General features: G+C 42.3%; 1 protein-coding gene across 20 annotated transcripts in view; it reads right to left on the reverse strand.

The window, feature by feature from the left end:
- The window catches only part of Dennd1a (DENN/MADD domain containing 1A), a 488,421-nt gene that overhangs the window by 248,850 nt on the left and 215,051 nt on the right, over positions 1-24,520 (reverse strand). For all 20 annotated transcript variants that reach the window (NM_001362978.1, NM_001362977.1, NM_146122.3 and 17 more), the window contains one exon: positions 886-955. In NM_001362978.1, coding sequence (NP_001349907.1) covers positions 886-955 — 70 coding nt within the window. The remainder of the gene's footprint in view (positions 1-885; positions 956-24,520) is intronic.

A 24,520-nucleotide genomic window follows, 5' to 3' on the forward strand; every position in this document is an offset into this window, starting at 1 on the left:
TGTCCACCATGCCTGATCCTGCCTCTAGCACCCACACTGCTGGGGACACAGGTGCATACATTGCTACATCTGACCCTCATAGTTCTCCTAGGATTTTAAACTAAGGTTCCCAGGCTTGCACAGCAACCACTCTTCCACCAAGTCAGCTCCCCAGTTCTTTGTACTTCTTCTTATAATGAAAACAAAAACTCAAATAATTACAAGGCCTCATTTTAGTAAGCAAAGATATAGGATATAATGTTGCCCACAAAAATATTTAACCAGTATTTTCAATAGTGTGGAAGAAATGATTCTGTGATAATACTTCCCAAATCTATGAGCTTAAATAGAAATATAGACAGACAGCCTGTTACTGATGGTGAGAGCTTAGGTTAACATACCATTTCTTCCAAACTTGATTAAGGTATAGCAGAACTGTGGAAGAAATTTCAGACCCTTACAAAAATTAGTATAAAAATACCACAAAGCTTTATCAAAATGGGGATTGAGGCAGCTGGTAAGTCACCTGCCAATTAAGTAATTTGTTATATGGCATGAGCAATTCAGACATACATTGTGAACTCTCAGGGTTGTTAGGAAAATATGACATTAACACTGTGAACAGGAGCAGCCTAGCTATTTCCTAATCTCAGAAGGAAAAACAACAAATAAGCTAGAAAAAAATAAAAATTTTAGCTATGTTTATTTTATGGATGATATAAGGCATATTAGGTAAGAGCTGATTTTCTTTTCCACCATTTTCTGAATTTCCCAACCTTTCTATGATAGGCATATATCACTTTTTTCATAAAGTTTTAGTGAAACATAAAACACATGCTACTTTTATAATCATAAAAATTAAAGTTTACTTGTTAAAAAAATTTATTTTTGTAAAAAGGCAAATACCTGTCGTTTCGTCGTGTAATCTGCCAAGATGTTAAGGAGCTTATAGAATACCTCGAACCAGGGGAGGTAGCTGAGGAAAATAAAGAAACATAACAAGTATTAGTATGCAGGTCAAAAACTCAAATGAGGACTTAGCCCAAAACATTTCAGGTTTTCTTTATATCCTAAAGATTCTAACCAAGGCTGCTAAAATCCAAACTGGTTAAATGCTAATTATTTCTGGGCTTTTTTTTTTTTAAAAAAAAAAAACATGCCTTTGCTTTGTGAAGCTGAACATTTATTGTCCATTATGAATTACTCCTGTGTCTCAAAACTAGACCTGGTTCACAGAGAACAAATTCAAACTGGAGTGCAATCAGGCACTATATTTCAGTAGCCAGAACTTTCCCACCATTCCCACAGCCTCCTGAAACACATCTACTCTATTTCTCATGACTGGACACATAGCAATGCAGAGCATGCCCATTGTTGGCCTCTGCCAAATGTCTCATTACAAAAACCAATCATGTTAGTATATCAGACCTTTTGCCTCTACTGCACCTGTGCTATACTGGCTGCAGCATAAATGGATAACTCTGTTTCCCTGCCATCTAGCACATTGTGAATATTGTTCTCCTCAACTCACAAGATGATCTGCCTTAAAGCTCAGTCTTGAAATTCACCCTCTGTATGGCTATAAGAATGACCTTTCAAAACGGCAAGTCTGGATGGGACTGGCCAGAAAGGGCAAAGCTGCACAGGCAGCCAACAAGATGTAGCCTGAGGTTTCTTCCCCTAGTCCTTCTTGCCTTCCTGGCACTCAACTCTCAGATTACCAAAAATACAAAATGAAGAATGCCCTAGGGGATAGAGAGTGGCAAGTGCGTGTAGCAGACCTGGAGACCTTGTGACCCAGCAGCAAGGACCTAGGCATGGGTCTGCAAGGGCACCTGTGGGGCCCAGACCCAGAACATAAAAAAAGCCCAAAGAGGCATCTTAAAGAAGGTTTGGTACAACACTCAGTGCCTGATGGCCACCTGGGAAGCCAAGTGAAGAACAAAGCCAAAAAAGAGAAAGGAAAGGACTGAGGCTAGGCCGAGATATCACAGAACCTCTGGTCTCAAGCCCTCTCCTCCCACAGGCCCAAGAGATAACCCACTAGTGCCTTCTGCACTCTTGTTAGCTTTGTCAATCATGCCCAGACTCTGACCTCTCAATCCCCACATCAAGTGTCCAAAGCAGGGAATAACAAGGGATTCTGTATGGGCCAAGTGGAACCCTGTCACCAGACAAAAACTGAGAAGGTAAACGGATTCAGAAACCCCAGTATTCTCATAACTGAGACTGGTAGGCGTTTCATCTGCTCCCGACCTGGTCCCTGTCCTAGAGCATGTGACCACAACACCTCACATGATGATTGTGACTACAAGTCATATAGCACAGAGTTCTCCATGCCAATAGGTATCTAGATGGGCCATCCTGAGGGTTTAGCCAATAAGCTTCCCTTCCCGAACGCTCCTTCTTACAAAAGATATTTAATCTCTGGTCTACCCTGAATAAGTTGTACACATCCATTTTCACCATCAATAAACAATTTGGAATAGCAACAACTGTTTCCCTCATCAAGAACCTCTGGGGGAAAGCCTTTGTCATACAGAGCTGTGCCACTTCTTCTGCAGAAGGCCCCTCCATGTTCCTGTGCACTCACCTCTGATCTAAGTCAGTAATTCCCCCTCACCCCTGGCCCTAGGCTTGTCACAGGCATGCACAGCCTCGGCTCCCAACTCCACAAGGTTTCCAGCTGCAACTGGACACCCAGAAGTTTGAGAATCCCTGTCTCCTAAGCCTCAGACTGTCTTGTTTTGTTTTGTTTTGTTTTACCTCACTGGGGCCCCCATCTTAGCTTACATTCATAGCTAAACACCTCTTGTTTCATATGCCTGAGCTGAGTTCACATAACCCAGAGGCATAAGACAGAATGTGGAACTGCAATTTTGGAAAGCTTGAGCCTCTCCCACTGGAGCAATATGATTCCCAGCACCCTCTTTTGTTCTTTCCCATTCTGATAACCTGTTACTAAGAAATGCATAAAATGAACTGGCTAGCTCCCCACCCCAAAAACAAACCCAATTCTGCAAAGCACATTTAATTATTGCAATGCCATCCCATTGCTATAGGACCACAGCAGTCTACACTTCTCAGAAAGGGTTCTTCGGCTTTCTCTTCTCAGGATCTTGATCAACTGTCTCAGTTTTCTAGAGACATGCAGCTTTACAATGGATATACCAGGCATTTGTGAGCCTGCCCAAGCCAGCACACTTTTGGCCCTTTTCTCCCTCTGGCCTTCATAAACTAGTCTAGTTGATTTCTGCTCATTCTTCTAATAGCCTTTTGCCCTCTTGAACCTACTTTTGTGCCCCAATTCCTTCCATGGTGGTCATGCATACAATACTATTACAATGTCCTTCCCACAGCATAACGCTTAACAGCACGGTTGTGTTCTCAACAGACTATACAGACAGAGGGAAGGGTGCACACTTCCTTCATGGTTTCCTCAGCACCAAACCAAGAATGGAGTGTGGCCACTCTGAGTTCAGAGTTTATTGGGAAACACACACACACACACACACACACACTTAGATGAAGACTAGAAGACAGCAAGGGCCCTTTAGTGCCATGGAAAAATTAGTGAGAATTATTTCCCACTCCCAAGAAGCATACCCTGCCCCCACCAACCCCCACACACTTTAAATGGCTTTGTTCTCTCAGAAACCTTCCCAAAACTTCTGAGAGCAGGCATGAAAGAAGCCTGCTGCTCTGGCTTGCTCACATCTGCAAATGGAGTCTTTTACTGATAGATAGGCCTGAACCCAAGGCAGGACCCAGATGTGACATCCTGCCCAGGAGAGGGGATCAGCACCCTGTACAGATTACTGCTGGATCACTGAGGGTAATAAATGAAGTGAGAGGTAATAGAGAGGACAGATAAAGTGCACAAGCTCCTATCTGTGACGTCTGTCTGAAGCCAGAACATGCTACTGTAAAATTTAAGTAGCTTATCAAAATATACTGATAAGCAACTTAACTTTTCACTTCTATGACAGCATTATCACTTATGTTAATATGTTTCCATCATCTCTGGCAGCCACATATGGACTCTTCCAGAGCAAATGGCTGCTGCCACTCTCCACAGCACTAGCTCTGGAGGAGCAATGTAAACATTCAAAGGGGATTAGGCACTAGATAGCATGCTCTCTTCCTCTTCTGCTAAATAAACCTCCATGAGCTAAAAGCCATTAGAGTAGAACAAGGAATCCCTCTCCCATGAAAACCACACAGATTAGGGGAATCTTAGTAAACAAATTCAGGCAACAGTTACAAATATTTCTTTTCCTGAAAGTAATATCACTAGGTAACTGGAAGTCAGGAAAGAGGAAAGGGCAAGCAGGGGGAAGCAGGCCCCAAGCAGAGGCAAGCAAAGCTCAGCTCCTTTCATGAATACACGCAAGAGGCAGTATAGCAGGGCAGCCTGCTTCTCCAAGCTGCTGGAACTTAAACAGTGCATACTAAGTAGTTTGGGACAACTAGTCAACTCATAGCTGGAGCCTAGCATGTACCCTGCAGCCTCAGTATCCTCACCTGGTGAGGATCATCTGGCCCACAGAGCCAGCCCACTTTACAAGCCTCTGCCTCAACAAACCAATTCCTTTGGCTAGGCAGGCAGGATCATTTGCCATGGACTGCTTGGTAGTTAGTTACCCAGGACGCCAAGCACTTCTTTTTCGTTTGGCCTGACCAGGCACAACTGCTCCCCACATGTTGTCCCCTGTGTGCTGACAGATGAATGTCTAGGATGGCAGTGCTAGGGTTTTGAAATCAAACTGCAGCTGTCTTCTTCAAAGTGTCTCAGCTTCCCAGCTAGGGGGCCATGATTCACAGCTGAGCTCTGTCACCTGGCACTTCCCACCCTGCTTCATTAGTGCTGCACCCGGCTGCACTACCAAGAGGCTGCAGGTGAAGACATGGAGCCCCTACTCCATCCTGTGTGTGTCTGTCAGCAGTGAGTAAACAGTGCTTCCCAGTCCACACAGGAAACAAGCACTCTATCAGAGAGCTCCTTCCTGGTCACCTCCAAGGCCCCAAACTCTTAGGTCGGGGTATGCTTGCATCTCCCTGCAGGAGAACACAGTGTGGTAGGCTCAGTCCAAGCACTAGGGCTAAATTGCAAATAATAAAAAGGACATGGTCCTGGTCCAGAAAAGAAAGAAACACAAGAGTAGATGTCTAGGCGGGAGAAGCCAGCTATCCTCAAGCACTGTTATTTCAGGCCTTTGCAGTGATACAGAATCCTAATGGATCATTATCATGACCCTACCAGCAGAGAGGGAAAGGCTGCAGGGAGATACCTGCCTCAGCTGTCAGCCTGGTTCCAAGTTCCTCTCACAGTTCAGGTAGCTTGGCCCTCACATCTAGATCCAACTGTCAATGGGGAAATGCTGCTTTGTGGGAATCCACAGAAAATCTTAAAGTTAAAGGAGCTGAAGTACTGCCACAGAGACCTCTCCATGTAGCCAGATGAGCACTGTGGGCCCATGAAGGCAGTCCAGCCCTATGTTCCAGGAACTACTTTAACAATAACCCAATTCACAATCGTCCTTAAATGGCCTGATGGTGTAGTAACCATGGTTCGTATGAACATAAAGTAGGTAGCCAGAGAGTCAGCACAGGCTGGATGAAAACCTTCTACTTTTCAATGTGTCAGCTTGATGAGCTGCTTACTTCAGAGCTGAACTCAGGTACTGAGTCCAACTGAGATCAGACTCTGTCCTCTGATCTCACCTCACTAAATGGATGATGGTTAGGCTAGCCATCTTACTGAGATGTGTGTGTGTGTGTGTGTGTGTGTGTGTGTGTGTGATGGGATTACATATCTGTACTACTTATTCAGCTAAACACCTAAGGTAGAGAATGAAAGCTGTAGCAGGATCCTGGAGTTCAAGAGGGAAAGAAGTGATGGCAAGAAGCACAGAGGCGCTGAGGCAGCACCCTGTGTGGGCCGGGGACAGCCGGCCACCTTCCAGACCAGAGGACAGGTGCCCGCCCGGCTGGGGAGGCGACCTAAGCCACAGCAGCAGCGGTCGCCATCTTGGTCCGGGACCCGCCGAACTTAGGAAATTAGTCTGAACAGGTGAGAGGGTGCGCCAGAGAACCTGACAGCTTCTGGAACAGGCGGAAGCACAGAGGCGCTGAGGCAGCACCCTGTGTGGGCCGGGGACAGCCGGCCACCTTCCGGACCAGAGGACAGGTGCCCGCCCGGCTGGGGAGGCGACCTAAGCCACAGCAGCAGCGGTCGCCATCTTGGTCCGGGACCCGCCGAACTTAGGAAATTAGTCTGAACAGGTGAGAGGGTGCGCCAGAGAACCTGACAGCTTCTGGAACAGGCAGAAGCACAGAGGCGCTGAGGCAGCACCCTGTGTGGGCCGGGGACAGCCGGCCACCTTCCGGACCAGAGGACAGGTGCCCGCCCGGCTGGGGAGGCGACCTAAGCCACAGCAGCAGCGGTCGCCATCTTGGTCCGGGACCCGCCAAACTTAGGAAATTAGTCTGAACAGGTGAGAGGGTGCGCCAGAGAACCTGACAGCTTCTGGAACAGGCGGAAGCACAGAGGCGCTGAGGCAGCACCCTTTGTGGGCCGGGGACAGCCAGCCACCGTCCGGACCGGAGGACAGGTGCCCGCCCGGCTGGGGAGGCGCGTAAGCCACAGCAGCAGCGGTCGCCATCTTGGTCCGAGACCCGCCGAACTTAGGAAATTAGTCTGAACAGGTGAGAGGGTGCGCCAGAGAACCTGACAACTTCTGGAACAGGCAGAAGCACAGAGGCGCTGAGGCAGCACCCTGTGTGGGCCGGGGACAGCCGGCCACCTTCCGGACCGGAGGACAGGTGCCCACCCGGCTGGGGAGGCGGCCTAAGCCACAGCAGCAGCGGTCGCCATCTTGGTCCCGGGACTCCAAGGAACTTAGGAATTTAGTCTGCTTAGGTGAGAGTCTGTACCACCTGGGAACTGCCAAAGCAACACAGTGTCTGAGAAAGGTCCTGTTTTGGGCCTTCTTCTTCGGCCAGGAGGAGGTCCAAATACAAGATATCTGCGCACCTTCCCTGTAAGAGAGCTTGCCAGCAGAGAGTGCTCTGAGCACTGAAACTCAGAGGAGAGAATCTGTCTCCCAGGTCTGCTGATAGACGGTAACAGAATCACCAGAAGAACAATCTCTAAACAGAGTCAACTATAACTACTAACTCCAGAGATTACCAGATGGCGAAAGGTAAACGGAGGAATCTTACTAACAGGAACCAAGACCACTCACCATCACCAGAACCCAGCACACCCACTTCGCCCAGTCCAGGGAACCCCAACACACCTGAGAACCTAGACCAAGATTTAAAAGCATATCTCATGATGATGGTAGAGGACATCAAGAAGGACTTTAATAAATCACTTAAAGAAATACAGGAGAACACTGCTAAAGAGTTACAAGTCCTTAAAGAAAAACAGGAAAACACAATCAAACAGGTAGAAGTCCTTACAGAAAAAGAGGAAAAAACATACAAACAGGTGATGGAAATGAACAAAACCATACTAGACCTAAAAAGGGAAGTAGACACAATAAAGAAAACTCAAAGCGAGGCAACACTAGAGATAGAAACCCTAGGAAAGAAATCTGGAACCATAGATTTGAGCATCAGCAACAGAATACAAGAGATGGAAGAGAGAATCTCAGGTGCAGAAGATTCCATAGAGAACATCGGCACAACAATCAAAGAAAATGGAAAATGCAAAAAGATCCTAACTCAAAATATCCAGGAAATCCAGGACACAATAAGAAGACCAAACGTACGGATAATAGGAGTGGATGAGAATGAAGATTTTCAACTCAAAGGTCCAGCAAACATCTTCAACAAAATTATTGAAGAAAACTTCCCAAATCTAAAGAATGAGATGCATATGAACATACAAGAAGCCTACAGAACTCCAAATAGACTGGACCAGAAAAGAAATTCCTCCCGACACATAATAATCAGAACATCAAATGCACTAAATAAAGATAGAATACTAAAAGCAGTAAGGGAAAAAGGTCAAGTAACATATAAAGGCAAGCCTATCAGAATTACACCAGATTTTTCACCAGAGACTATGAAAGCCAGAAGAGCCTGGACAGATGTTATACAGACACTAAGAGAACACAAACTACAGCCCAGGCTACTATACCCAGCCAAACTCTCAATTATCATAGAGGGAGAAACCAAAGTATTCCACGACAAAACCAAATTCACGCATTATCTCTCCACGAATCCAGCCCTTCAAAGGATAATAACAGAAAAAAAACCAATACAAGAACGGGAACAACGCCCTAGAAAAAACAAGAAGGTAATCCCTCAACAAACCTAAAAGAAGACAGCCACAAGAACAGAATGCCACCTTTAACAACTAAAATAACAGGAAGCAACAATTACTTTTCCTTAATATCTCTTAACATCAATGGTCTCAACTCGCCAATAAAAAGACATAGACTAACAAACTGGCTACACAAACAAGACCCAACATTTTGCTGCTTACAGGAAACTCATCTCAGAGAAAAAGATAGACACTACCTCAGAATGAAAGGCTGGAAAACAATTTTCCAAGCAAATGGTATGAAGAAACAAGCAGGAGTAGCCATCCTAATATCTGATAAGATTGACTTCCAACCCAAAGTCATCAAAAAAGACAAGGAGGGACACTTCATTCTCATCAAAGGTAAAATCCTCCAAGAGGAACTCTCAATTCTGAATATCTATGCTCCAAATACAAGAGCAGCCACATTCACTAAAGAAACTTTAGTAAAGCTCAAAGCACACATTGCGCCTCACACAATAATAGTGGGAGACTTCAACACACCACTTTCACCAATGGACAGATCATGGAAACAGAAACTAAACAGGGACACACTGAAACTAACAGAAGTGATGAAACAAATGGATCTGACAGATATCTACAGAACATTTTATCCTAAAACAAAAGGATATACCTTCTTCTCAGCACCTCATGGTACCTTCTCCAAAATTGACCACATAATAGGTCACAAATCAGGCCTCAACAGATTCAAAAATATTGAAATTGTCCCATGTATCCTATCAGATCACCATGCACTAAGGCTGATCTTCAATAACAAAATAAATAACAGAAAGCCAACATTCACATGGAAACTGAACAACACTCTTCTCAATGATACCTTGGTCAAGGAAGGAATAAAGAAAGAAATTAAAGACTTTTTAGAGTTTAATGAAAATGAAGCCACAACGTACCCAAACCTTTGGGACACAATGAAAGCATTTCTAAGAGGGAAACTCATAGCTATGAGTGCCTTCAAGAAAAAACGGGAGAGAGCACATACTAGCAGCTTGACAACACATCTAAAAGCTCTAGAAAAAAAGGAAGCAAATTCACCCAAGAGGAGTAGACGGCAGGAAATAATCAAACTCAGGGGTGAAATCAACCAAGTGGAAACAAGAAGAACTATTCAAAGAATTAACCAAACGAGGAGTTGGTTCTTTGAGAAAATCAACAAGATAGATAAACCCTTAGCTACACTCACTAAAGGGCACAGGGACAAAATCCTAATTAACAAAATCAGAAATGAAAAGGGAGACATAACAACAGATCCTGAAGAAATCCAAAACACCATCAGATCCTTCTACAAAAGGCTATACTCAACAAAACTGGAAAACCTGGACGAAATGGACAAATTTCTGGACAGATACCAGGTACCAAAGTTGAATCAGGATCAAGTTGACCTTCTAAACAGTCCCATATCCCCTAAAGAAATAGAAGCAGTTATTAATAGTCTCCCAGCCAAAAAAAGCCCAGGACCAGACGGGTTTAGTGCAGAGTTCTATCAGACCTTCAAAGAAGATCTAACTCCAGTTCTGCACAAACTTTTTCACAAGATAGAAGTAGAAGGTATTCTACCCAACTCATTTTATGAAGCCACTATTACTCTGATACCTAAACCACAGAAAGATCCAACAAAGATAGAGAACTTCAGACCAATTTCTCTTATGAACATCGATGCAAAAATCCTTAATAAAATTCTCGCTAACCGAATCCAAGAACACATTAAAGCAATCATCCATCCTGACCAAGTAGGTTTTATTCCAGGGATGCAGGGATGGTTTAATATACGAAAATCCATCAATGTAATCCATTATATAAACAAACTCAAAGACAAAAACCACATGATCATCTCGTTAGATGCAGAAAAAGCATTTGACAAGATCCAACACCCATTCATGATAAAAGTTCTGGAAAGATCAGGAATTCAAGGCCAATACCTAAACATGATAAAAGCAATCTACAGCAAACCAGTAGCCAACATCAAAGTAAATGGAGAGAAGCTGGAAGCAATCCCACTAAAATCAGGGACTAGACAAGGCTGCCCACTTTCTCCCTACCTTTTCAACATAGTACTTGAAGTATTAGCCAGAGCAATTCGACAACAAAAGGAGATCAAGGGGATACAAATTGGAAAAGAGGAAGTCAAAATATCACTTTTTGCAGATGATATGATAGTATATATAAGTGACCCTAAAAATTCCAACAGAGAACTCCTAAACCTGATAAACAGCTTCGGTGAAGTAGCTGGATATAAAATTAACTCAAACAAGTCAATGGCCTTTCTCTACACAAAGAATAAACAGGCTGAGAAAGAAATTAGGGAAACAACACCCTTCTCAATAGCCACAAATAATATAAAATATCTCGGCGTGACTCTAACGAAGGAAGTGAAAGATCTGTATGATAAAAACTTCAAGTCCCTGAAGAAAGAAATTAAAGAAGATCTCAGAAGATGGAAAGATCTCCCATGCTCATGGATTGGCAGGACCAACATTGTAAAAATGGCTATCTTGCCAAAAGCAATCTACAGATTCAATGCAATCCCCATTAAAATTCCAACTCAATTCTTCAACGAATTAGAAGGAGCAATTTGCAAATTCATCTGGAATAACAAAAAACCGAGGATAGCAAAAACTCTTCTCAAGGATAAAAGAACCTCTGGTGGAATCACCATGCCTGACCTAAAGCTTTACTACAGAGCAATTGTGATAAAAACTGCATGGTACTGGTATAGAGACAGACAAGTGGACCAATGGAATAGAATTGAAGACCCAGAAATGAACCCACACACCTATGGTCACTTGATCTTCGACAAGGGAGCCAAAACCATCCAGTGGAAGAAAGACAGCATTTTCAACAATTGGTGCTGGCACAACTGGTTGTTATCATGTAGAAGAATGCGAATCGATCCATACTTATCTCCTTGTACTAAGGTCAAATCTAAGTGGATCAAGGAACTTCACATAAAACCAGAGACACTGAAACTTATAGAGGAGAAAGTGGGGAAAAGCCTTGAAGATATGGGCACAGGGGAAAAATTCCTGAACAGAACAGCAATGGCTTGTGCTGTAAGATCGAGAATTGACAAATGGGACCTAATGAAACTCCAAAGTTTCTGCAAGTCAAAAGACACTGTCTATAAGACAAAAAGACCACCAACAGACTGGGAAAGGATCTTTACCTATCCTAAATCAGATAGGGGACTAATATCCAACATATATAAAGAACTCAAGAAGGTGGACCTCAGAAAATCAAATAACCCCCTTAAAAAATGGGGCTCAGAACTGAACAAAGAATTCTCACCTGAGGAATACCGAATGGCAGAGAAGCACCTGAAAAAATGTTCAACATCCTTAATCATCAGGGAAATGCAAATCAAAACAACCCTGAGATTCCACCTCACACCAGTGAGAATGGCTAAGATCAAAAATTCAGGTGACAGCAGATGCTGGCGAGGATGTGGAGAAAGAGGAACACTCCTCCATTGTTGGTGGGATTGCAGGCTTGTACAACCACTCTGGAAATCAGTCTGGCGGTTCCTCAGAAAATTGGACATAGTACTACCGGAGGATCCAGCAATACCTCTCCTGGGCATATATCCAGAAGAAGCCCCAACTGGTAAGAAGGACACATGCTCCACTATGTTCATAGCAGCCTTATTTATAATAGCCAGAAACTGGAAAGAACCCAGATGCCCCTCAACAGAGGAATGGATACAGAAAATGTGGTACATCTACACAATGGAGTACTACTCAGCTATTAAAAAGAATGAATTTATGAAATTCCTAGCCAAATGGATGGACCTGGAGAGCATCATCCTGAGTGAGGTAACACAATCACAAAGGAACTCACACAATATGTACTCACTGATAAGTGGATACTAGCCCAAAACCTAGGATACCCACGATATAAGATACAATTTCCTAAACACATGAAACTCAAGAAAAATGAAGACTGAAGTGTGGACACTATGCCCCTCCTTAGAAGTGGGAACAAAACACCCTCGGAAGGAGTTACAGAGACAAAATTTGGAGCTGAGATGAAAGGATGGACCATGTAGAGACTGCCATATCCAGGGATCCACCCCATAATCAGCATCCAAACGCTGACACCATTGCATATACTAGCAAGATTTTATCGAAAGGACCCAGATGTAGCTGTCTCTTGTGAGACTATGCCGGGGCCTAGCAAACACAGAAGTGGATGCTCACAGTCAGCTAATGGATGGATCACAGGGCTCCCAATGGAGGAGCTAGAGAAAGTACCCAAGGAGCTAAAGGGATCTTCAACCCTATAGGTGGAACAACATTATGAACTAACCAGTACCCCTGAGCTCTTGACTCTAGCTGCATATGTATCAAAAGATGGCCTAGTCGGCCATCACTGGAAAGAGAGGCCCATTGGACACGCAGACTTTGTGTGCCCCGGTACAGGGGAACGCCAGGGCCAAAGGGGGGGAGTGGGTGGGTAGGGGAGTGGGGGTGGGTGGGTAAGGGGGACTTTTGGTATAGCATTGGAAATGTAAATGAGCTAAATCCCTAATAAAAAATGGAAAAAAAAAAAAAAAAAAAAAAAAAAAAAAAAAAAAAAAAAAGAAGTGATGGCAGCAACAGAAATGGTGGGGAAAAGTCAAGGCGAGCAGAGAGATCATCTGGAAGGCAGCCCTGTATGGGAAGGATGACAGGAAGGCATCAGTGCAGGACACCCAGGAATTGTGCAAATGAGATGAGAAAGATGTCTATGGTAGGAGGAGGTGGCAGTTTCATTTAAAGTGTTGGTCCAAATACAGTGAGGGAATGCAGTTGTGCGGGAAGATGTAGCAGGAGCCTGGTGACATACTAGGGGAATGATCAAGTAGCTAAGCGTGCAATAGAAACCAAGGGTCTTGATACCAGATATGTGAATTAGAAATATGGCTAGGGAAGAAGTAAGAATGAATCCTGGCTAGATACAGCTGTGAAATCATGACACATAGAGATAGCTAAGATACAGAAATATAAATATAAATGTGCACAATCAGATTACAGGTACGTACACTCATATACACATAGTAGAGTAAATGGCAGGAAAGGCCGGTGGGAAGAAATGTTTCTATTATAATGGGCACTCTCAGGGTCTAGATATTGGTTTCTTCTAAATAGCATTCTTTATTAAGAATGAGGGTTCTCTATAGAAATGTCTGCTTCCAAGGCAAGAGCTAAGAAGTGCTTTAAGCCATATCAAGCAAGGCTGTGTTTACTTCGTGGTATGGACATATCAACAGGACACAAAAGTTGGTGAAGAAATCCTACTGACAGGATCTGTGACAATCAAAGCACGTACTAACAAAGGGATTATACAGAGTCCTGGCAGATAAAAATGACAAACAGAACATTTGCTGAGTGATGAGGCTACTTGCATAGTCTGGAAGAGTCTTCACAATCAAGTTGTAAATCACAGGGGAAACAGAAAGGAAAACCCCAAGGTTACAACCTTCATCAAATAACAGAAAAGTACAAAATAGTGTGTCACCAGACAGAACGCCATAGAAAACAGCACAACTTTATCACCTTCTTGGCAGGGAAGCAGAGCCTTATCTTGAGGAAGCATTAGATATATCACACAGGCGGCTATTCTCCAATATAAGAGCCTTGCTGTCCTGTTCATAAAGGTGGATAAACATTGAGGAGCTGGGCCAGACTAAAGCACAGATATAACTAATAACTGCAAAGTTAATTCTCACTTGATTTCTTAAAAATGTGAATCCAAGGATTTCACTAACATTTTCATTTTTATGATTGGTATGTAGTTATGTAGAAGAAAAATTTTTTTAAAATGCATACTAAAATGTTTGCCTTTATTACTATTTTAACCATATGTCCCAAACAGGGGAGGAAAAAGGCTGCCTTGTGTGTTGAGCTTCCAATTTTTTGTGTAAGTTTGGCTAGTATTTAAAACAGTACGTTCAAAATAGTGTCTTCCTCTATCAGAAAGAGTATGAAGACATCATCTAGACTGCACACCATAATGGCTTTAGTTGAAAAGCAAAAGAAAAGTTTAAAGCATGGCCAGAGAGTCAGCCACACTGAGAACACTGAGTGGCAGCTGTGGAAGCTATACTTCATCTCAGAGAGGCTGAGCTTCAGCTGGACTCTGAGTGAGCTGGGACCCAGGGAGGTGGGAAAGCTGGAAGCAATGGGCACAAAGATCAGCACAAACAGAAAAATACCTCTCATAAATAGGGCTGGAGCAAGGGTAATTGTGAAAGCTGGAGAGCATCCAGGGCTGGACTCTGAAGGACCAAACTAATGGCTACTTGGTTACTCAGCAACTAAGATGGGGAGGGACCAACGGGACAAGGAAAGAGAAGTAACATCCTAGGGATGAGTATTTAAAACCAGGAGAAAGTGGCTACCTCTCTTAGTAAACTCAGCTCTAGAAAAACCACTGTCTGACTTGCTTTCCTGAAATGAAAACCTTAGCTAATATAATCCAGTCATCCTTAAAACTTGAAAAAGATCAGTAAAATATCCTGGCTCTAGTTTAGAAGAAAATAATAAAAAGAATTTATTGTAAAATTTTAGCAAATAAATACTTGGGGCATATTATATGGGAAGATAAAGTGAAATAATAACTTCCTGGCAGGGCACTGGACATATGGCTATGGCAACTTGAGAATAGTTCTCAAAGACTTGAGGACCTTATCAATAAAAAGAAGCAACAGGGCTGAGAGATGGCCCAATGGTTAGGAACATTAGCTGCTTTTCTAGAGTGCCTGAGCCTCCAACTCAGGTGTCTCACAACCACCTGCAACTCCAGCTTCAAGGGATCTGACACTCCCTTCCAGACTCAGTGGATATCTGTAGTTACATGTGGATATGCCTAGACATAGGCACACACCTACACATATTTTAAAATATTTTATTAAGAATGCAACCAGCCACATTGCTCCAAGTCAGTCTCTCTCTCTTTCTTTCTCTTTCCTTCTTGACAAGGTTTCTCTGTGTAGCCCTAGCTGTCCTAGAACTCACTCTGTAGACCAAGTTGGTCTTGAACTCAGAGATTTGCCTGCCTCTGCTTCCTGAGTACAGAGATTAAAGGTGTGTGCCACCACCGTCTGGCCATATCATAGTTTAAGCTTTTGTACTGACAGTTAATTTTTTGCCCGAGAAATTTCTATGTGACCTAGGCATAACACTGTGCAAAATAGGTGTACAAACTAAACATTTAACAATAAATCACAAAGAAATTCACCTTAATTATTCTTTAGTAAACTTGTAATTTTACCATTTACTAAATATAAAAGCAAATTTGCATTCTAATCAGATGGACATATTTGCTTATTTTCAGATAAAAAATTAAATCCCGATTAAATATTTGATACCACAGATAGAGTATCATTAATGATTTTCAGGGTTTATCATTATTTTTGTTTTTTTAAGACAGGGTATCGCTTTGTTATAATCAAATTTTCACTTTATAATCATCAGCATGGAGTAATCAATATTTTTACTTTATAATCGTCAGCATGGAGAATGCTGCTTCACACAAATACTTGGTACAAAATAGCAGCAGTTCAAACAATTTTGTAAAATCAAATATTCTAATACTATACAATCTGATGATATGCTAATTTGATACTTATTGACGGTAGGAAAGCATTAAAAGCATTTGCTTTCCTTATATAACTAAGCCACTGTTCCAATAAGAGCAGAAAAGAAAAGACAGTGAAAAGCCTGCAGTTCATGACCTAACAGCTCAGAGTCTAAGCTGATGTGCTCCCCACAGCATTGCTGGCTGTGTCATGACGGATGATCAGTGTGATATAGACAAGCTGGCCAGAAACACTAAGATCCATTTCACATTTGGTCTTGAGTTACTGTTTGATTTTTGGGTGTTCAAAAGTCTTTACTGTTGACAACTGTATGCATACTTGAATGTATGTCCTCAACATTCAGCCATAGTTTAAGGATCAGTACCTAACTTACAGAGCTGACATACAATGAGAGGAGCCCAGTCCAGTGCTTAAACCACTCCTGGGCTTCCCTGATTATTGCTCTTGCTGATCTTAGCTATGATCTTAATTTTCTTTGGAGTCCTGGTTTCAGAGTCAGGGGTTCTTCATGCACACACACTACAGGAGTCATACATCCTATGTCAAGCAGAGTGCATCAGAAAGCAGAATCATAAGAAGAAGAAAAAAAAAATTCAACAAGATGTGGCTACCTCAAACAGAAGTTGCTACTCTGTCCTTCTTGTGGGACCGAGCATCTACCCCTGATCCTCTGCTAGTGTCTGTCAGTGTTTGAATCAGACAGACATCAGCTGTCCATGGGGTAAATCATAACCCACACTCAGGACGCAGAATTTCACAGAGACACTTTAGAGAGCTGGACACCTGCTCAGTGCTGACAAATGAAGACCTGGCAGCACCAGCCCAGATAACAAACAACCAAGAGAAACAAGATAAAAACAAGCATGGTGACACAACAGCTACATCAAAAGGAAATGATTTCAATATCAAAGGACAAGAGAAGCCTTTGGGAAACGAAAATTCTCAAATACTTAAAGAAAAAAAAAAGAGTTCTTTTCTGGTTATGCTATGCAAGTAAAACATGAAGTGTTACCAAGGCAGAGAAACCACAACCCCTTCCCTTAGAAACCCATCTGACTCATGAATTATTCTGTCTAAGAATTAAAGCATTGTTAAAATTAAAAACTAGATTTTGTTGAAGTCAATTTATTTTCAAACTCTTAGATCCATTCTTCCTAGATAAAATTCTAAATCCACCCCCCATTTTTATTATGCACTTGTATTATCTGTTTAACTCGATAAATTTTAATCCAGGAACATGAAGGTGTATCAGGCTTCCCTATATGAGGACTCCCCAGAGTTGACTCTACATGCTTGTCTTTTTCACTCCTCTATTAATACTTAACTGTTCAACTCTGTGTGTGCTTGGCTATGCCACACATTCTATGACACAGCTTCCTGTGACAGAAAGCAATCATTGCTATAGTCACTACAAAGGCCAGGACTATTGGCACCAGAGGATAACAATCAGTCTGCTCTTTTTAGATGGGGACCCCAACTTAGCAGGCTGCATTTTGGTTAGGAAAATAACCCAGGATTAAAAACCAAACATGCCAAAAGCTTGTTGGAATCTGACAAATAATTAGAACATTGGTGATGCATATGCTTAGAGTAGGCCAAAGAATAGCTACAAAAGACTTCTTACCCCTTCCCTAAATCAGCCCATCGATTATTCCTCTTCTCATTGTCTTATTGGAAACCTAATTTTGCAAGTGCTGACAAGCCCTTAAAGCATCCTGTAGTAGGCAGTACATTTATTTTTTTACTGCTCTTTCCTCCAAATGTACTGAAGAGAAAAGCTCTGACATGATTCCTCTTATCCACTTCTCCACCTTCCATCCTTTCCCTTCTTCCTGACTGGTGATGGGTGGGGCCCCATAAGAACCTTCCATAAGACAAACCTCCTTCCCCATCATATCCATCCCCAAAATACTCTCACCTTTAGGCACAACAGAAATGGATCATGGGTGCTGGCCTAAGTTTACTAACTCAAGCCTTAGTACTGAGCTGTGCATACTCCTCTCCAGGAGGTAAGCACACAGCTCTTTCCTGAACTAATACTTCAGCTTCAGTAAAGACCTCTGTGGAGTTTGAAATAGCAGTTTCCAGCCCAGCATCACATGTTACATGTTTTCTAGTGTGTGACTGGTGTTCTGCACAGTGTGAACACCTCACACCAGCAGAGCATACAGCAGCACTGGGTCAGTACAGTGATAGAGGATCACAAGGGGGCAGAGCAAAGATTTCAAAAGCTTTCCCAGAGAAGTGACTCTACCAACTGCACAGCAGGAAGTTGTGGCCCAAGCGTGTTCCTCCTTCCCCATCTGTGGAATGGGGATGCCACACCTATCCTTGAATGGCTGTTTGGAAGCTATGATATGGCTGAGTATAGTGTTGAAATACATCTCCAGCTGTGCTTGGAGCAGCACTAACTTCCTTCACCCTGATATTGCTGCAACTCTTACTGTTAATGAGACCAAAAGTCAAAGAAAAAAACACACCCCCTTTGGGAGATCAAAGCCAGTCCTGCCCAACCTGATCCTTTTGCTTTGCTCACAGCTGCTAATCTTGAATTGTAAATTTATTATGGTATCCAGTTAAGCTCAGAATCTCTGATTTATGACCATAATTAATATCCCATTGTGATAGCTATTATATGTGCACAGGAAAATGTATTGTATGTGTTGAATGAGTACAAATATTAATTTGTATTATGGAGTGAGTGTTCACAACAGACAAACAGACACACACACACACACACACACACACACACACACACACACACACACACACCCCTCCTGTCAAACACCCGCGCTTATATAGACCTGCTGAAACATACACTTGGATTTGATTTTGGAAACAAGGCTCCTTTCTCTCTTGATGGGTACTCAATAATTGGTGCTTTTAGAGGGAGTGTCTGTTGTCTTCTTTCCTGAGATAGTATGACTGTGATTGAGGGATATTGCTCTAGAAGAGAGTACAGGGCATGCTGCTGTTTCCACTGGTGAATGCTGCTATTGGGAGACCTTAGGAATAACATCACCTGCACTGACAGCAAGCTGTAAGTTTTGGTATTTCCACTGAGTCCAGAGAGGGTGAGCACACAGGCCTTTCATCATGTTCCCAGGAGTTTATGGGGCGGCCCACTCCTGTACTCACACACCTGCAAGTTTCCCCATTCAGATCATCTGACTTTATGGCTGAAATTACAACTATAATATAATATAATGGTCCAGTGAGGTTCTAAGCCAGGCCCACCTTACTGAAGTTTTCATAGCCTAAGAGAGACATATTCTCTCTCTACAACTAGAACAAAAAACAGAAAAAAAGACAAAGGCAAGAAACAGTTCCATAAGAAGTTCTGTCCTACTTTTAGTAGTAACAAAACTAATTATCCCATGGAGATGCTACTTGACATCATTTTAGAAGAAGTGAAAGTTAATAGGGAAGGGAGACACTTATCAAGTGTTAGGTGCCTTGATATAGTACTTGTTGTAGCAGCTGTATGAGGACTGTCCTGTTTTACAGAAGATAAAACTGAGTCTCAGAAGCAGAATGACCTTTTTTTATGATGGTATGGCTATTAAAGCACAAAACTAGCCCAGTTTGTATTCTCAGTCCTATTTGCTCCATAAGAGTAGTGAAACTGAAATGAGACATGGAATTCTTATCTTGCAATTCTCACTGCAACACCCTGGTACAATCAAAGCTTGCCTCTAAAACTCTGAAGCTATAAAGTACCTTGAGCAACCCAACTTTGGCTACCTCCCAACAATTCAGTGTGTTTTCTTACTTTGCCAGCCCCAGGGATACCTGTCATGTCCCTACTCTTCCTTGCTTTAGGAATTAGAGTGCACATTATATTGGAGATGCGGGGGGTGGGGGGAGCACATCTTGGGGGAATTTCAAGTTTCCAGTGCCTGAAGTTGTGACCTAGATGTACATTTTCAAGAACTTAGTAGAAAGACCATAGCTTATGTCACAGGTTCTTAAGCTGTGTAGTCTTCTTAAATCTAATGCATGAAGCTCTGTGTGCATGCTGTGGTGACATTTAAGGAAGCATTAGATTAAACAAGGTACCCAGTTTCCATGAACAGCACTCATTTATTTCATCGGCACCCACATCTCTGCTTGAATGCTCTCTCATTCCATCGCAAATCTCTCTATAAAAGTGTCTAGCTGTCTCTTAAAGCCATTTATGTTCAATGCTTCAGTGCCTTTCCTTGGCGACTTTTTCCATATGCTTAACTTCTTTCAGAGAAACATTTCTGTCTCAATTCACAGAACAGCACACCAATCAGCATAAGCAGGCAGGCAGGTAAAGGGAGAAAAGAGAGGCAAGCATGAGGTGAAAAGGCAAAGTATGAAGGTAGCTAGCCCATTAAAACTAATGTTTTGGAAGGCAAAAAGCTTGGAGCCAAGAGAAAATGAATCTAGCACCTACCCCCAAGCAATCAGAGGGCTCTGAACTTGAATTTATAACTCAAACACTCTGGGCCATATGCAACTTGAGACGCACAACGGGTAGCACTACTGGGGATTTATGACTTATGACTTGTTCATATTTAATTTGTAACCAAACACTTCCCCTTCCTCTTAGCTACCTTAGAACTCTTGATTAACTCTTGTTTTCACAGGTCAGAGGTTAAATAAAGGAAGGGAAGCACTCTGGGGTGAGACTGCCCAGAGCACCACATCCAAGAGTGACCCTGTGCAAGAAACATTAAAATAAGTGATAAGGCCAGAGATTGCTCCAGACAGCTCATGTTCAAAGGCTCCTTTGGGTACAAGGCAGACCTGAGCAAGGAGAGTTGACAACAAAGTCAGACAGGAAGCTGGTCTGCTCTCAGTTACTTCTGGTGACTGCATGGCTCTCTCACTAAGACAGTTCTCATAGTGTTTCTGTAAGTAAAGCTGAAGGTTTTAAGGAAAGTAAAGGAAGAACCTGTGCAAGCCGGGTAAACTCTCTCTTGTTTCCCTAGGCCACAGCAATCCGTCCCATCCGTTAGACTGTGCTACTCAGAAGAAAACCTCTGCCTCTACCCAATTTCGTAGCAGCAATTCTGTGCTGGGCAGAGGAAAGCAGAATTCTCCACAGTAATCTTGAATAAGAAAACATAATCTGTCCAAGCATGACAAGATCCTAGCTCCAAGAACCTTTGCTGCTGTGCTGCTCAAGATACAGCAAAGCGATTAAAATATCATAAGGACTTCTGTTAATTTAGGGATTTACCAATGCCAGGAAATCATCTAGAATTTGACTCAGTGATTTCAAGTAGATGCCAGAAAATGGTTTAGGAAAGTAGAGCATAGAAAAGCTAGGTAACTTGCTGAAAGCACATGGCTTCAAAGATCAGGGTAACAACTTAGTCTCCATGAGTTGCTATTCCAACAGGTAGTCATTCTCCAAAGAAGTACTATAGTCAATTGTCCTCTGGACAGTTTACACACAGTACACTAACTCCATTAGTGTTTTTAAGCTGTTGGCAAAAATGGAACAAATTGTCTAGCAGCAATCTTTCATTCATTTCCTAACATAATTCAGGTTCCTGGGCAGAGGTGCTAAATGACCACTAAGGCTAAGTTTCTGCATGTGGAGCTATGGTAAAGTTAGGAATGTCCAAAAAGAGGCAAAAAGTGCAATACTTGGGGAAATCTAAGCAGCCACAGGGAGAAAGCCATACATCCTGTACCATAATTAAAAATAGCCACTTGGTGAAGCTGAACTTTCCTCTACTGCACACTTCAGCAGAACAGATGAACTCAGACCTGAACACCAGAGGAATTGGGAATCCAGGACATAGTGATCAGAAGTGCAATACCAGATTGCCATTAGTCACTTTCTGCTGCAACCATGACAGAAGCTCCACCACTCAGCCATCCTGATTTTTTTATGTTTAGGGATTGTTGTTTATTAGAAGCCAGGGGAAGACCTTTGCAATATTACAAAAGCCAAAAATTCACATTATAAAACCCTCTCAAGATATGACTATAATTACAAACTTTGAAAAAGAAACATTAAAAATCCAACTTTGGAAAAGGATACCCAGTCAGTAAAATTCTTGGCAGAAACCAGATCCTCTAATATAATTTCTTAAAGTCATACAGTAGGAAAGAGCAAGACAGTTGCCTTCTAATGAGTAACATGAGTAACTACAAAAATTTACATGAAGACCAGAAAATGAGTATATTTTAACCTTTTTATTTCTTTTGGGAACTTTATTTTCCTTATTTTATCTGCATAAATCTTATGACTTAATTTTTGGTAGTATATTATATAAATAGCTATTTCTTATCATCATAAAACACACAGACATCTAAACATATGCTAAGAGAAGATTTAAATAAATTGTATTTAATCCAGGCAACATGAAATTATGTTTTGGCTTGTTTTGTAGTCATGTGAGAAAATACCTATAAAATAAGATAGAAAAAGAAAAGATAGAAGGAGAAGGAAGAGGAGGAGGAAGAGGAAGAGGGGGAGGAGGAAGGAGAAGAGGAGGAGGAGACAGCCATGCTCACTTTACTATACACAGGCATGCACACTCTCAGAAAGACAAAATAAAACACTATTAGTGTTCATTTCAAGGCTATGAACTATAGAAAACCTTTTCTTTATCCCACATTTTTCCCTAGATCTTCTATGGTTTGTGTCCCGAGCACATGGTATTTTAAAAGTTAAAAAGGAAAGCCTTTTCTCATGCTACTCACAATTGAAAGCATCCTAAGTGTACAATAATAATGGTTATAATGAGTTATGAGATTTCTGTCTAGAAAAGTATTTAGTACACAAAATAATAATAATATATTTAGATATAAAGCAGGCTCTGTATTATGTATAATTTTTTCTCATATTATCCCAGTGTCCTAGAACAAATACATATCACTTTTTGGATGGCAGTGAAGGTCACTGGTAGATGCCCTGGACTCAAAATCTAATACCAATAAACAAACAGTTTTTATTTATTACTATATTAATTTAAAGAAAGCCTCCTTGAAACAAACTCCTCTAGGCTTCCAACTACTGGTGTTCTTCTTGGAGTTGGGGAGGCAGGCTGTAAGGGAGCAAAGTGGAAGCCTGTTTTCCTGCTTCATTACGTATCTTCACTTCTGTGATGACCCAGTTCCCAAACAAGCCCCCAGATAAAATGGCAACTGATTCTTTTTAATAGCTGAGTAGTACTCCATTGTGTAGATGTACCACATTTTCTGTATCCATTCCTCTGTTGAGGGGCATCTGGGTTCTTTCCAGCTTCTGGCTATTATAAATAAGGCTGCTATGAACATAGTGGAGCATGTGTCCTTCTTACCAGTTGGGGCATCTTCTAGATATAAGATACAATTTCCTAAACACATGAAACTCAAGAAAAATGAAGACTGAAGTGTGGACACTATGCCCCTCCTTAGAAGTGGGAACAAAACACCTATGGAAGGAGTTACAGAGACAAAGTTTGGAGCTGAGATGAAAGGATGGACCATGTAGAGACTGCCATATCCAGGGATCCACCCTATAATCAGCATCCAAACGCTGACACCATTGCATACACTAGCAAGATTTTATCGAAAGGACCCAGATGTAGCTGTCTCTTGTGAGACTATGCCGGGGCCTAGCAAACACAGAAGTGGATGCTCACAGTCAGCTAATGGATGGATCACAGGGCTCCCAATGGAGGAGCTAGAGAAAGTACCCAAGGAGCTAAAGGGATCTGCAACTATAGGTGGAACAACATTATGAACTAACCAGTACCCCGGAGCTCTTGACTCTAGCTGCATATGTATCAAAAGATGGCCTAGTCGGCCATCACTGGAAAGAGAGGCCCATTGGACACGCCAACTTTATATGCCCCAGTACAGGGGAACGCCAGGGCCAAAAAGGGGGAGTGGGTGGGTAGGGGAGTGGGGGTGGGTGGGTATGGGGAACTTTTGGTATAGCATTGGAAATGTAAATGAGCTAAATACCTAATAAAAAATGGAAAAAAAATGGCAACTGATGCTCTAATAATCGCGCATGCCCAAGCCTACTGCTCTTTCCCTGAACAGCTCCTATCAGTTGTAGCTCTAGAACAGAAGTTGATATCTAAGTTTTTCAGTGACTTTCCTTAGGGTTGGTAGAGATGTCTGCAGTAAACCCTGACACTTTTTTTCCTGAGGGAAGAGAGAGAAGCCAAATCTGCAAAGCAAGCTAGATGAATGAGAAGTTACTTCCATCTAGAGGGAACAAGATATAACAAAGATCCAAAAAGCTACAAATGGCTCACTTAGGGTGTGTGCAGGATGGGGGTTGGTGGGGTGGGTGAGGATGTTGCTCCATATGATGGTTTTGGAGAGGGAAGATGGCAGTAGAAGGAGGAATCTTGGGTATAAAGGGTGGGGGTGGGGGGTCCACTTCTAAGGAACCTTCCAGGCTGGACTCTAAACTGAGAGCAGAAGAGAGATCAGATAAAGGACAGAACAGAAGGTGTACATGTCTGGAACTAGGGAGACTACAAGGCTTAAGACCAGCACAGCAGTGGAAGTCCTGTGTGTGTATGGTAATGGTGGTTTCCCCAGAGTCACTTCCCTTTGCAAAAGGACAGACTTCCTGTTTACCTGACAGGGTGGAGGTTTGGAACAAGTTAAGCAAAGTACCACAAAAGTACCTGCTACAGTTCAAG

Source organism: Mus musculus, chromosome 2, assembly GCF_000001635.26.
Source record: "Mus musculus strain C57BL/6J chromosome 2, GRCm38.p6 C57BL/6J".
Lineage (NCBI taxonomy): Eukaryota > Metazoa > Chordata > Mammalia > Rodentia > Muridae > Mus > Mus musculus.